General features: G+C 54.6%; 1 protein-coding gene across 1 annotated transcript in view; it reads right to left on the reverse strand.

Moving 5' to 3' along the window:
• Positions 1-12,683, reverse strand: part of LOC119957938 (pancreatic secretory granule membrane major glycoprotein GP2-like) — a 49,313-nt gene that overhangs the window by 6,983 nt on the left and 29,647 nt on the right. The window contains exon 6 of the mRNA XM_038786156.1: positions 2,972-3,031. Coding sequence (XP_038642084.1) covers positions 2,972-3,031 — 60 coding nt within the window. The remainder of the gene's footprint in view (positions 1-2,971; positions 3,032-12,683) is intronic.

The following is a 12,683-nucleotide window of genomic DNA, read 5'->3' on the forward strand; positions in this document are numbered from 1 at the left end:
GAGGAAAGGCTCAGGGATTTGAGGTTGTTTTCGTTAGAGAGGAGAAGGCTGAGAGGTGACTTAATAGAGGCATATAAGATAGTCAGAGGGTTAGATAGAGTGGACAGTGAGAGTCTCTTTCCTCAGATGGTGATGACCAACACGAGGGGACATAGCTTTAAATTGAGGGGTGGTAGATATAGGACAGATGTCAGAGGCAGTTTCTTTACTCAGAGAGTAGTAGGGGTGTGGAACGCCCTGCCTGCAACAGTAGTAGACTCACCAACTTTAAGGGCATTTAAGTGGTCACTGGATAGACATATGGATGAAAATGGAATAGTGTAGGTCAGATAGGCTTCAGATGGTTTCACAGGTCGGCACAACATCGAAGGCCGAAGGGCCCGTACTGCGCTGTAGTGTTCTATGTTCTAATGTTCTATGTTCTATGTGTGTATGAGAGAGAGAGAGAGAGAGAGAGAGAGAGAGAGGCAGCAAGATAGAGGGAATGTGTGTATGAGGGAGAGAGAGAGAGAGAGAGAGAGAGATTCTCCGCTCACCGGCGGGGCGGGCGGTACCGGTGTGATGGAGCGGCGAGAACCACTCCGGCGTCGGGCGGCCCCGATGGTGCGGAATCCTCTAATGTGTTGGGCGGGCTGGGTCGATGTGGACTGCGTTTGATGCAGTTTAGCGAGAGACAGACCTCCAACACTTGATGAGATGCAAGATGATTTTATTTAACGTCTTAACTAATATACATGTTCAACTGTGGGTTGACACTATGCTGACTTGACCTAGTGTTAGCCTGACCAGACTGACTAGCTACCGCATGCTGTTTGCAATGGCTATGCTCAGCAGCTCTGACTGTCTCTGTGGCTGGGTCCAGAGAGAGCGGGAAACCTGGTTCCCTCTGGCTTTATAGTGGCCGTGTCCTGGCTGGTGATTGGCTGCTGTGTTCTGTGTGCTCATTGGTCATCCTGTGTGTCAATCACTGCCTGTCTGCACTCCATTATGTACATAGATGTATATTATGACATCCTCCACACCTTCGGGGGCTAGGCTGGTGCTGGAGTGTATGGCACTATGCCAAACGGCACTGAAGAGCCACCGCCAGCCAGTGAAATCTGGCACACACGCGGGAGCACCAGCGTGCTGGCGTGATCCCAGCGCATGCACAGGGCGGTTCTTTACCGTGCCGGCCATGGCGGACCATTACAGCAGCCAGTGCGAAGGGAAAGAGTGCCCCCACGGTACAGGCCTGCCCGCGGAACTGTCGGCCCCGATCGTGGGCCACACTGGCACGGGAGCAGCCCCCAGGGCCAGACCCCCTCCCCCCCGCCTACCCCGAGGACCCCGCAGGCCGCCCGCAGAGCCAGGTTCCGCCAGTACGGACCTGGTTTGATTTACGCCGGCGGGTCCAGCCGCAAATGGGCAGCCGCTCGGCCCATCGCGGGGCAGAGAATCGTTGGGGGGCGAGCCACTACCAGAGGCCGCCGACCGGCGCAGCCCGACACCCGCCCCTGCCAAAATCCCGGTGCCGCAGAATTCGGCAGCCGGCATCGGTGCGGGATTCACGCCACCCCCCCCCCCCCCCCCCCCCCCCCCCGGCAACTTTCCGACCCGGCGGTGGTTGGAGAATCCCGCCCAGAGTGTGTGAGTGTGTGTGTGAGAGAGAGTGAGACAGGAAGATAGAGAGAATGCGTGTGTGTGTGTGAGAGAGAGAAAGAGAGCAAGGTAAAAAAAATGTATGTGAGAGAGAGCAATATAGAGAGAATGTGTGTGAGAGAAGCAAAATAGAGAGAATGTGTGACAGAGAGAGAGACACAAGATAGAGAGAGTGTGTGTGTCATTGAGAGAGTGAAATAGAGAGAATGTGTGTTGAGAGAAAGACACAGCAAGATAGAGAGAGCGTGTTTGTGTGAGAGAGAGGGACAGACGGGGAGAGAAAGAGAGAACTTCCTGTGCAAAAACACAAAACAAAATACCGCAACAAACACAGCAAACAATTCGGTACAAGGCAAAGCCGCCAGCACTCAAGTCAGTTCACGCACCCCAACCCCAGCCCCCAACCCCCCACCCCCCAGACGCCAGCAACAACCCCACATTGGTGGAGAGGCTCCCGCACGCAGCACAGACCACCGGGAAAGGACAGACAGCGCACAGTGAGGAGAGTGAGAATACCCCTCCCCCTCACTAGCACCAGGAAGAAGCCCTCAACCCCCAGTGCACAGAAACACGAGGGCCACAACTGGACAGCACCCAGACGCTAAGCCCAAAGTAACAATACGGACTATAAATATAATAATAACCATGCAATCCCCCAACAATAAAACAAAACTAAAACCATTATGTACAAACAGTGCACATAGTGCATTGGTCCCAAAGAGAAAATGCTGGAAACTCTCAGCAGGTCGGCAGCATCTGTAGGGAGAAGAAAGCCAACATTTCGAGTCCAGATGGCCTGTTGTCAAAGCCCCTGCTTTCACAGTTCCAGCATCGGGTCTCCGGACACCATCCAGCCCAAAACTGCAAAGGTGAGTCCGTTCTCCTCCACTTTCAGCCCTGCAATGAGCCAATCACTCACTCCACCCCACTCCCCTCACTCACTCCCTCCCCCTCCCCTCACTCACTCCCTCCCCTCCCCTCACTCACTCCCTCCCCCTCCCCTCACTCACTCCATCCCACTCCCCTCACTCACTCCATCCCACTCCCCTCACATACTCCCTCCCCCTCCCCTCACTCACTCCATCCCCCTCCCCTCACTCACTCCCTCCCCCTCCCCTCACTCACTCCATCCCCCTCCCCTCACTCACTCCATCCCACTCCCCTCACTCACTCCCTCCCCCTCCCCTCACTCACTCCATCCCACTCCCCTCACTTCCCTCATTCACACTGTGCAGAATAATAAATGCCATTCTCTCAGTTGGGGATTTGACAATTGCTCCGGGGGTTTCCGGGTGAAGTTTGAGTGGGAAATCCCTCCGGATGTTTGTACCTGATGCTGATGATGTCGCAGTCTGTGGCCTGGGTGGCAGCGTTGGAATCACAGCTTCAGCTGGAAATAAGGGACACAAAGAGAGAGAGAGACTGAGTGAGGACCAAATCCCAACATCAAAACTAAATAAAGAAAGTGCCGGCAATCTGAAGTCATTACAGAAGCTTCTGGAAAGACGAAGCACATCTGGCAGCATCTGCGGAGTGAGGAACAGAGAGCCTTGCAGATTGAGAAAGTGTTTTTGGCTGAGGGACAGTAACCGACAAGGTGAAGTCTGTTCCTGTCTACAGACAGTGCCAGACAAGCTGAGTATTGTAGATTCTTCTCCACAATCACCAAACTCCATTTCAAACCCCAGCAATAATTCAGCAAATGAGAGAGAGGAGGCGGAACAGCCTCTACAATCAGACAGACTCCTACCCAGACCCCACATGGCTCAGTCCACATAGTCCTGACCCCATAACAGACACCTCCACCCATCCTGAGCCCCACCCCGAGCCACACCCACTCCGAGCCCACCCTGAGCCACACCCACCCTGAGCCCCACCCTAAGCCACACCCACCCCGAGCCCCACCCACCCTGTCTCTGCATTAAGTATGTTTTAGATTTCAATGAGAGTTCATCGGGTCAGGGAGTTTCACAGCACAGAAAGAGGCCATTCAGCCCATTGGGTCGGTGCTGGCCATCAAACACCTATCTATTCTAATCCCATTTCCCAGCACTTGGTCTGTTTGCTTGGGCATTTCAAGTGCTAAATGCGACTTAAATGTTGTGAGGGTTCCTGCCTCCACCACCCTTTCAGGCAGCGAGTTCCAGATTCCCACCTCCCTCTGGGTGGAAAAGCTTTTCCGCAAATCCCCGCCATATCTCCTGCCCCTGATCTGAAATCTGTGCCCCCTGGTTATTGACCCTTCAACTGAGGAGAAAGGTTATTCCTGTCCACTCTATCCATGTCGCTCATAATTGTTTACAACTCACTCAGGTCCCCCCTCGGCCCTCTCTGCTCCAAGGAAAACAACCACAGCCCAACCAGGGTAGCACAGTAGCACAGTGGGTAGCTCTGTTGTTTCACAGCTCCAGGGTCCCAGGTTTGATTCCCGGTCGGGTTATTGTCTTTGCGTAGCCTACACGTTCTCCCCCTTGTCTGTGTGAGTTTACTCCAGGTGCTTTTGTTTCCTCCCACAAGTCCTGTAAGATATGCTGTTTGATAATTTGGACATTCTGAATTCTCCCTCCGTGTACCCGAACAGGCGCTGGAATGTAGCGACTGGGGGATTTTCACAATAACTTCATTGCCCTGTTAATGTCAGCCTACTTGTGACAATAAACATTATTGTTATTAGAGCGGAAATGCTCCAGCCCAGGTTAGATCCTGGTTCTCTGCACCCTCTCCAATGCAATCACATCCTTCCGATAGTGTGGTGACCAGAACCGTACACAGTATCCCAGCCAGGGTCGAAGCAGTGTTTTATACAGCTCCATCATAACCTCTCTGATTTTATATTCTATGCCATGGCAAGTATCCCATATGCTTCTTAACCACCTTATCTACCTGTCCCACTGCCTTCAGGGATCTGTGGACATGAACCCCAAGATCCCTTGGCCCTCTGTGCTTCCTCCTTTCCTACCGTTCATTGTGCATTCCCTGGTCTTGTTCGTCCTCCCAAAATGCATCACCTCACACTTTTCAGGGTAAATTCCACTTGTTGCTGTTCTGGCCCTCTAACCAGCCCGTCTATATCATCCTGAGAGAATACATGTCTGAGTTCTTCAAACTCTTTATAAGACAGACCAGATACCCCATGAACACGTCCGGTGAATCTTTGGTAAACTCCAGCAATGGGAATAATATCCTTCCTCATGTAATAAGGGGATTTGAGGAAAACAGTTTTTACCCAGAGGGTGGTGACGGTCTGGAACGCTCTGGCTGGGAGGGTGGGAGAGGCAGGTTGCCTCACATCCTTTAAAAAGTACCTGGATGAGCGCTGGGCACGTCTGAACGTTCAAGGCTATGGGTCAAATGCTGGCAAATGGGATTAGGTGGGCAGGTCAGGTGTGTCTCAAGTGGCAGTGCAGACTCGATGGGCCGAAAGGCCTCTTCTGCACTGTGTGATTCTATAAGGAACCAAATCGACACAAACCACTCCAGGTGTGGTCTGATCAGAGGTCTATAAATTTGCAGCAAGGTTTTGCCGCTACTGTACTCCAATTCTCTGGTGAGAAAGGCTAACATACCATTCACTTCCTAACTGCTCATTGTAAATGCATGCTGGCTCTCAGTGACTTATTGATGAGGACTCCCAGCCTCCCTTTGTACGTTTACACTTTCTAATCTCTCACCATATGAGAAATAATCTGCACAACTGTTCCTCCCACCAAAGTGATGATGTCACATTTTCGATGTTATCTTCCATCTCCCATGTTCTTGTCCACTCGCTAAATCTGTCCAAATCTCCGTGAAGACTTTTTATATCTTCCTCACAATTCACATTCCCACCCACGTTGCACCTTTCACAATCTTGGAAAGATTACATTTGGTCCCAACGTTCACACCATTGATAAATAACAGCTGGGGAGGTCCGGAGAGCTGAGCCTTGTGGTACCCACTCGTCAGAGGCTGTCAGTGTGAGGCTGTCAGTGTGAGGCTGTCAGTGTCAGGCTGTCAGTGTCAGGCTGTCAGTGTCAGGCTGTCAATGTCAGGCTGTCAGTGTGAGGCTGTCAGTGTGAGGCTGTCAATGTGAGGCTGTCAGTGCGAGGCTGTCAGTGTGAGGCTGTCAGTGTGAGGCTGTCAGTGTCAGGCTGTCAATGTCAGGCTGTCAGTGTGAGGCTGTCAGTGTGAGGCTGTCAGTGTGAGGCTGTCAGTGTGAGGCTGTCAGTGTGAGGCTGTCAGTGTCAGGCTGTCAGTGTCAGGCTGTCAATGTCAGGCTGTCAGTGTGAGGCTGTCAGTGTGAGGCTGTCAGTGTCAGGCTGTCAGTGTCAGGCTGTCAATGTCAGGCTGTCAGTGTGAGGCTGTCAGTGTGAGGCTGTCAGTGTCAGGCTGTCAGTGTCAGGCTGTCAATGTCAGGCTGTCAGTGTGAGGCTGTCAGTGTGAGGCTGTCAGTGTCAGGCTGTCAGTGTCAGGCTGTCAATGTCAGGCTGTCAGTGTGAGGCTGTCAGTGTGAGGCTGTCAGTGTCAGGCTGTCAATGTCAGGCTGTCAGTGTGAGGCTGTCAGTGTCAGGCTGTCAATGTCAGGCTGTCAGTGTGAGGCTGTCAGTGTGAGGCTGTCAGTGTCAGGCTGTCAGTGTCAGGCTGTCAATGTCAGGCTGTCAGTGTGAGGCTGTCAGTGTGAGGCTGTCAGTGTGAGGCTGTCAGTGTGAGGCTGTCAGTGTCAGGCTGTCAGTGTGAGGCTGTCAGTGTCAGGCTGTCAGTGTGAGGCTGTCAGTGTCAGGCTGTCAGTGTCAGGCTGTCAGTGTGAGGCTGTCAGTGTGAGGCTGTCAGTGTGAGGCTGTCAGTGTCAGGCTGTCAGTGTGCAGGCTGTCAGTGTGAGGCTGTCAGTGTCGAGGCTGTCAGTGTGAGGCTGTCAGTGTCAGGCTGTCAGTGTGAGGCTGTCAGTGTGAGGCTGTCAGTGTGAGGCTGTCAGTGTGAGGCTGTCAGTGTGAGGCTGTCAGTGTGAGGCTGTCAGTGTGAGGCTGTCAGTGTGAGGCTGTCAGTGTGAGGCTGTCAGTGTCAGGCTGTCAGTGTGAGGCTGTCAGTGTGAGGCTGTCAGTGTCAGGCTGTCAGTGTGAGGCTGTCAGTGTGAGGCTGTCAGTGTGAGGCTGTCAGTGTGAGGCTGTCAGTGTGAGGCTGTCAGTGTGAGGCTGTCAAGTGTGAGGCTGTCAGTGTGAGGCTGTCAGTGTCAGGCTGTCAGTGTGAGGCTGTCAGTGTAGGCTGTCAGTGTGAGGCTGTCAGTGTGAGGCTGTCAGGTAGCTTCGTGTCTGCTTCAGTGTGAGGCTGTCAGTGTGAGGCTGTCAGTGTGAGGCTGTCAGTGTAGGAGCTGTCAGTGTAGGCTGTCAGTGTGAGCTGTCAGTGTGAGGCTGTCAGTGTGAGGCTGTCAGTGTGCAGGCTGTCAGTGTGAGGCTGTCAGTGTCGAGGCTGTCAGTGTGAGGCTGTCAGGTGTAGGCGGTCAGTGTGAGGCTGTCATTGTGAGGCTGTCAGTGTGGGCTGTCAGTGTCAGGCTGTCAGTGTCAGGCTGTCAGTGTCAGGCTGTCAGTGTCAGGCTGTCAGTGTGAGGCTGTCAGTGTCAGGCTGTCAGTGTGAGGCTGTCAGTGTGAGGCTGTCAGTGTGAGGCTGTCCAGTGTGAGGCTGTCAGTAGTGAGGCTTGTCAGTGTGAGGCGTCAGTGTAGGCTGTCCAGTGTGAGGTGTCAGTGTAGCTGTCAGTGTCAGGCTGTCAGTATGTGAGGCATGTCAGTGTAAGGCTGTCAGTAGTCAGGCTGTCAGTGTCAGGCTGTCAGTGTGAGGCTGTCAGTGTGAGGCTGTCAGTGTGAGGCTGTCAGTGTGAGGCTGTCAGTGTGAGGCTGTCAATGTGAGGCTGTCAGTGTCAGGCTGTCAGTGTGAGGCTGTCAGTGTCAGGCTGTCAGTGTGAGGCTGTCAGTGTCAGGCTGTCAGTGTGAGGCTGTCAGTGTGAGGCTGTCAGTGTCAGGCTGTCAGTGTCAGGCTGTCAGTGTGAGGCTGTCAGTGTCAGGCTGTCAGTGTCAGGCTGTCAGTGTCAGGCTGTCAATGTGAGGCTGTCAGTGTGAGGCTGTCAGTGTCAGGCTGTCAGTGTGAGGCTGTCAGTGTCAGGCTGTCAGTGTCAGGCTGTCAATGTGAGGCTGTCAGTGTGAGGCTGTCAGTGTGAGGCTGTCAATGTGAGGCTGTCAGTGTGAGGCTGTCAATGTGAGGCTGTCAGTGTGAGGCTGTCAGTGTCAGGCTGTCAGTGTGAGGCTGTCAGTGTGAGGCTGTCAATGTGAGGCTGTCAGTGTGAGGCTGTCAGTGTCAGGCTGTCAGTGTGAGGCTGTCAGTGTGAGGCTGTCAGTGTGAGGCTGTCAGTGTGAGGCTGTCAGTGTCAGGCTGTCAGTGTGAGGCTGTCAGTGTGAGGCTGTCAGTGTGAGGCTGTCAGTGTCAGGCTGTCAGTGTGAGGCTGTCAGTGTGAGGCTGTCAGTGTGAGGCTGTCAGTGTGAGGCTGTCAGTGTGAGGCTGTCAGTGTGAGGCTGTCAGTGTGAGGCTGTCAGTGTGAGGCTGTCAGTGTCAGGCTGTCAATGTGAGGCTGTCAGTGTCAGGCTGTCAGTGTCAGGCTGTCAGTGTGAGGCTGTCAATGTGAGGCTGTCAATGTGAGGCTGTCAGTGTGAGGCTGTCAGTGTGAGGCTGTCAGTGTGAGGCTGTCAGTGTGAGGCTGTCAGTGTGAGGCTGTCAGTGTGAGGCTGTCAGTGTGAGGCTGTCAGTATGAGGCTGTCAGTGTGAGGCTGTCAGTGTGAGGCTGTCAGTGTGAGGCTGTCAGTGTGAGGCTGTCAGTGTGAGGCTGTCAGTGTGAGGCTGTCAGTGTCAGGCTGTCAGTGTCAGGCTGTCAGTGTGAGGCTGTCAGTGTGAGGCTGTCAGTGTCAGGCTGTCAATGTGAGGCTGTCAATGTGAGGCTGTCAGTGTCAGGCTGTCAGTGTGAGGCTGTCAGTGTGAGGCTGTCAATGTGAGGCTGTCAGTGTCAGGCTGTCAATGTGAGGCTGTCAGTGTGAGGCTGTCAGTGTGAGGCTGTCAGTGTGAGGCTGTCAGTGTGAGGCTGTCAATGTGAGGCTGTCAGTGTCAGGCTGTCAGTGTCAGGCTGTCAGTGTCAGGCTGTCAGTGTGAGGCTGTCAGTGTCAGGCGGTCAGTGTGAGGCTGTCAGTGTGAGGCTGTCAGTGTCAGGCTGTCAGTGTCAGGCTGTCAGTGTCAGGCTGTCAGTGTGAGGCTGTCAGTGTCAGGCTGTCAGTGTGAGGCTGTCAGTGTGAGGCTGTCAGTGTCAGGCTGTCAGTGTCAGGCTGTCAGTGTGAGGCTGTCAGTGTGAGGCTGTCAGTGTGAGGCTGTCAGTGTGAGGCTGTCAGTGTCAGGCTGTCAGTGTGAGGCTGTCAGTGTCAGGCTGTCAGTGTCAGGCTGTCAGTGTGAGGCTGTCAGTGTCAGGCTGTCAGTGTGAGGCTGTCAGTGTGAGGCTGTCAGTGTGAGGCTGTCAGTGTGAGGCTGTCAGTGTGAGGCTGTCAGTGTCAGGCTGTCAGTGTGAGGCTGTCAGTGTGAGGCTGTCAGTGTGAGGCTGTCAGTGTCAGGCTGTCAGTGTGAGGCTGTCAGTGTGAGGCTGTCAGTGTGAGGCTGTCAGTGTGAGGCTGTCAGTGTCAGGCTGTCAGTGTGAGGCTGTCAGTGTGAGGCTGTCAGTGTCAGGCTGTCAGTGTGAGGCTGTCAGTGTGAGGCTGTCAGTGTAGGCTGTCAATGTGAGGCTGTCAGTGTGAGGCTGTCAGTGTGAGGCTGTCAGTGTGAGGCTGTCAGTGTGAGGCTGTCAGTGTCAGGCTGTCAGTGTCAGGCTGTCAGTGTGAGGCTGTCAGTGTCAGGCTGTCAGTGTGAGGCTGTCAGTGTGAGGCTGTCAGTGTCAGGCTGTCAGTGTGAGGCTGTCAGTGTCAGGCTGTCAGTGTGAGGCTGTCAGTGTGAGGCTGTCAGTGTGAGGCTGTCAGTGTGAGGCTGTCAGTGTCAGGCTGTCAGTGTGAGGCTGTCAGTGTCAGGCTGTCAGTGTGAGGCTGTCAGTGTGAGGCTGTCAGTGTCAGGCTGTCAGTGTGAGGCTGTCAGTGTCAGGCTGTCAGTGTGAGGCTGTCAGTGTCAGGCTGTCAGTGTGAGGCTGTCAGTGTGAGGCTGTCAGTGTGAGGCTGTCAGTGTCAGGCTGTCAGTGTCAGGCTGTCAGTGTCAGGCTGTCAGTGTCAGGCTGTCAGTGTCAGGCTGTCAGTGTGAGGCTGTCAGTGTGAGGCTGTCAGTGTGAGGCTGTCAGTGTCAGGCTGTCAGTGTGAGGCTGTCAGTGTGAGGCTGTCAGTGTGAGGCTGTCAGTGTCAGGCTGTCAGTGTGAGGCTGTCAGTGTTAGGCTGTCAGTGTGAGGCTGTCAGTGTGAGGCTGTCAGTGTGAGGCTGTCAGTGTGAGGCTGTCAGTGTGAGGCTGTCAGTGTGAGGCTGTCAGTGTGAGGCTGTCAGTGTGAGGCTGTCAGTGTGAGGCTGTCAGTGTCAGGCTGTCAGTGTGAGGCTGTCAGTGTGAGGCTGTCAGTGTGAGGCTGTCAGTGTGAGGCTGTCAGTGTGAGGCTGTCAGTGTGAGGCTGTCAGTGTGAGGCTGTCAGTGTCAGGCTGTCAGTGTGAGGCTGTCAGTGTGAGGCTGTCAGTGTGAGGCTGTCAGTGTGAGGCTGTCAGTGTGAGGCTGTCAGTGTGAGGCTGTCAGTGTGAGGCTGTCAGTGTCAGGCTGTCAGTGTGAGGCTGTCAGTGTGAGGCTGTCAGTGTGAGGCTGTCAGTGTGAGGCTGTCAGTGTGAGGCTGTCAGTGTGAGGCTGTCAGTGTGAGGCTGTCAGTGTGAGGCTGTCAGTGTGAGGCTGTCAATGTCAGGCTGTCAGTGTGAGGCTGTCAGTGTGAGGCTGTCAGTGTGAGGCTGTCAGTGTCAGGCTGTCAGTGTGAGGCTGTCAGTGTGAGGCTGTCAGTGTGAGGCTGTCAGTGTCAGGCTGTCAGTGTGAGGCTGTCAGTGTCAGGCTGTCAAGTGAGGCTGTCAGTGTGAGGCTGTCAGTGTGAGGCTGTCAGTGTGAGGCTGTCAGTGTGAGGCTGTCAGTGTGAGGCTGTCAGTGTGAGGCTGTCAGTGTAGGCTGTCAGTGTGAGGCTGTCAGTGTCAGGCTGTCAGTGTCAGGCTGTCAGTGTGAGGCTGTCAGTGTGAGGCTGTCAGTGTGAGGCTGTCAGTGTCAGGCTGTCAGTGTGAGGCTGTCAGTGTGAGGCTGTCAGTGTGAGGCTGTCAGTGTGAGGCTGTCAGTGTGAGGCTGTCAGTGTCAGGCTGTCAGTGTGCAGGCTGTCAGTGTGAGGCTGTCAATGTGAGGCTGTCAGTGTAGGCTGTCAGTGTGAGGCTGTCAGTGTGAGGCTGTCAGTGTGAGGCTGTCAGTGTGCAGGCTGTCAGTGTGAGGCTGTCAGTGTGAGGCTGTCAGTGTGAGGCTGTCAGTGTGAGGCTGTCAGTGTGAGGCTGTCAGTGTGAGGCTGTCAGTGTGAGGCTGTCAGTGTGAGGCTGTCAGTGTCAGGCTGTCAGTGTCAGGCTGTCAGTGTCAGGCTGTCAGTGTCAGGCTGTCAGTGTGAGGCTGTCAGTGTCAGGCTGTCAGTGTGAGGCTGTCAGTGTCAGGCTGTCAGTGTCAGGCTGTCAGTGTGAGGCTGTCAGTGTGAGCTGTCAATGTGAGGCTGTCAGTGTGAGGCTGTCAGTGTCAGGCTGTCAGTGTCAGGCTGTCAGTGTGAGGCTGTCAGTGTCAGGCTGTCAGTGTGAGGCTGTCAGTGTGAGGCTGTCAGTGTGAGGCTGTCAGTGTGAGGCTGTCAGGTGAGGCTGTCAGTGTGAGGCTGTCAATGTGAGGCTGTCAGTGTGAGGCTGTCAGTGTGAGGCTGTCAGTGTGAGGCTGTCAGTGTGAGGCTGTCAGTGTCAGGCTGTCAGTGTCAGGCTGTCAGTGTCAGGCTGTCAGTGTGAGGCTGTCAGTGTCAGGCTGTCAGTGTCAGGCTGTCAGTGTGAGGCTGTCAGTGTGAGGCTGTCAATGTGAGGCTGTCAGTGTGAGGCTGTCAGTGTGAGGCTGTCAGTGTGAGGCTGTCAGTGTGAGGCTGTCAGTGTGAGGCTGTCAGTGTCAGGCTGTCAGTGTGAGGCTGTCAGTGTCAGGCTGTCAGTGTCAGGCTGTCAGTGTGAGGCTGTCAATGTGAGGCTGTCAGTGTCAGGCTGTCAGTGTGAGGCTGTCAGTGTGAGGCTGTCAGTGTGAGGCTGTCAGTGTCAGGCTGTCAGTGTGAGGCTGTCAGTGTGAGGCTGTCAGTGTCAGGCTGTCAGTGTCAGGCTGTCAGTGTGAGGCTGTCAGTGTGAGGCTGTCAGTGTGAGGCTGTCAGTGTGAGGCTGTCAGTGTGAGGCTGTCAGTGTGAGGCTGTCAGTGTGAGGCTGTCAGTGTGAGGCTGTCAATGTGAGGCTGTCAGTGTCAGGCTGTCAGTGTGAGGCTGTCAGTGTGAGGCTGTCAGTGTGAGGCTGTCAGTGTGAGGCTGTCAGTGTGAGGCTGTCAGTGTCAGGCTGTCAGTGTGAGGCTGTCAGTGTGAGGCTGTCAGTGTCAGGCTGTCAGTGTGAGGCTGTCAGTGTGAGGCTGTCAGTGTGAGGCTGTCAGTGTCAGGCTGTCAGTGTGAGGCTGTCAGTGTCAGGCTGTCAGTGTGAGGCTGTCAGTGTCAGGCTGTCAATGTGAGGCTGTCAGTGTCAGGCTGTCAGTGTGAGGCTGTCAGTGTGAGGCTGTCAGTGTGAGGCTGTCAGTGTGAGGCTGTCAGTGTGAGGCTGTCAGTGTGAGGCTGTCAGTGTGAGGCTGTCAGTGTCAGGCTGTCAGTGTCAGGCTGTCAGTGTGAGGCTGTCAGTGTCAGGCTGTCAGTGTCAGGCTGTCAGTGTGAGGCTGTCAGTGTCAGGCTGTCAGTGTGAGGCTGTCAGTGTGAGGCTGTCAGTGTCAGGCTGTCAGTGTGAGGCTGTCAGTGTCAGGCT

This window comes from Scyliorhinus canicula, chromosome 27 (assembly GCF_902713615.1).
Source record: "Scyliorhinus canicula chromosome 27, sScyCan1.1, whole genome shotgun sequence".
NCBI classification, from domain to species: domain Eukaryota; kingdom Metazoa; phylum Chordata; class Chondrichthyes; order Carcharhiniformes; family Scyliorhinidae; genus Scyliorhinus; species Scyliorhinus canicula.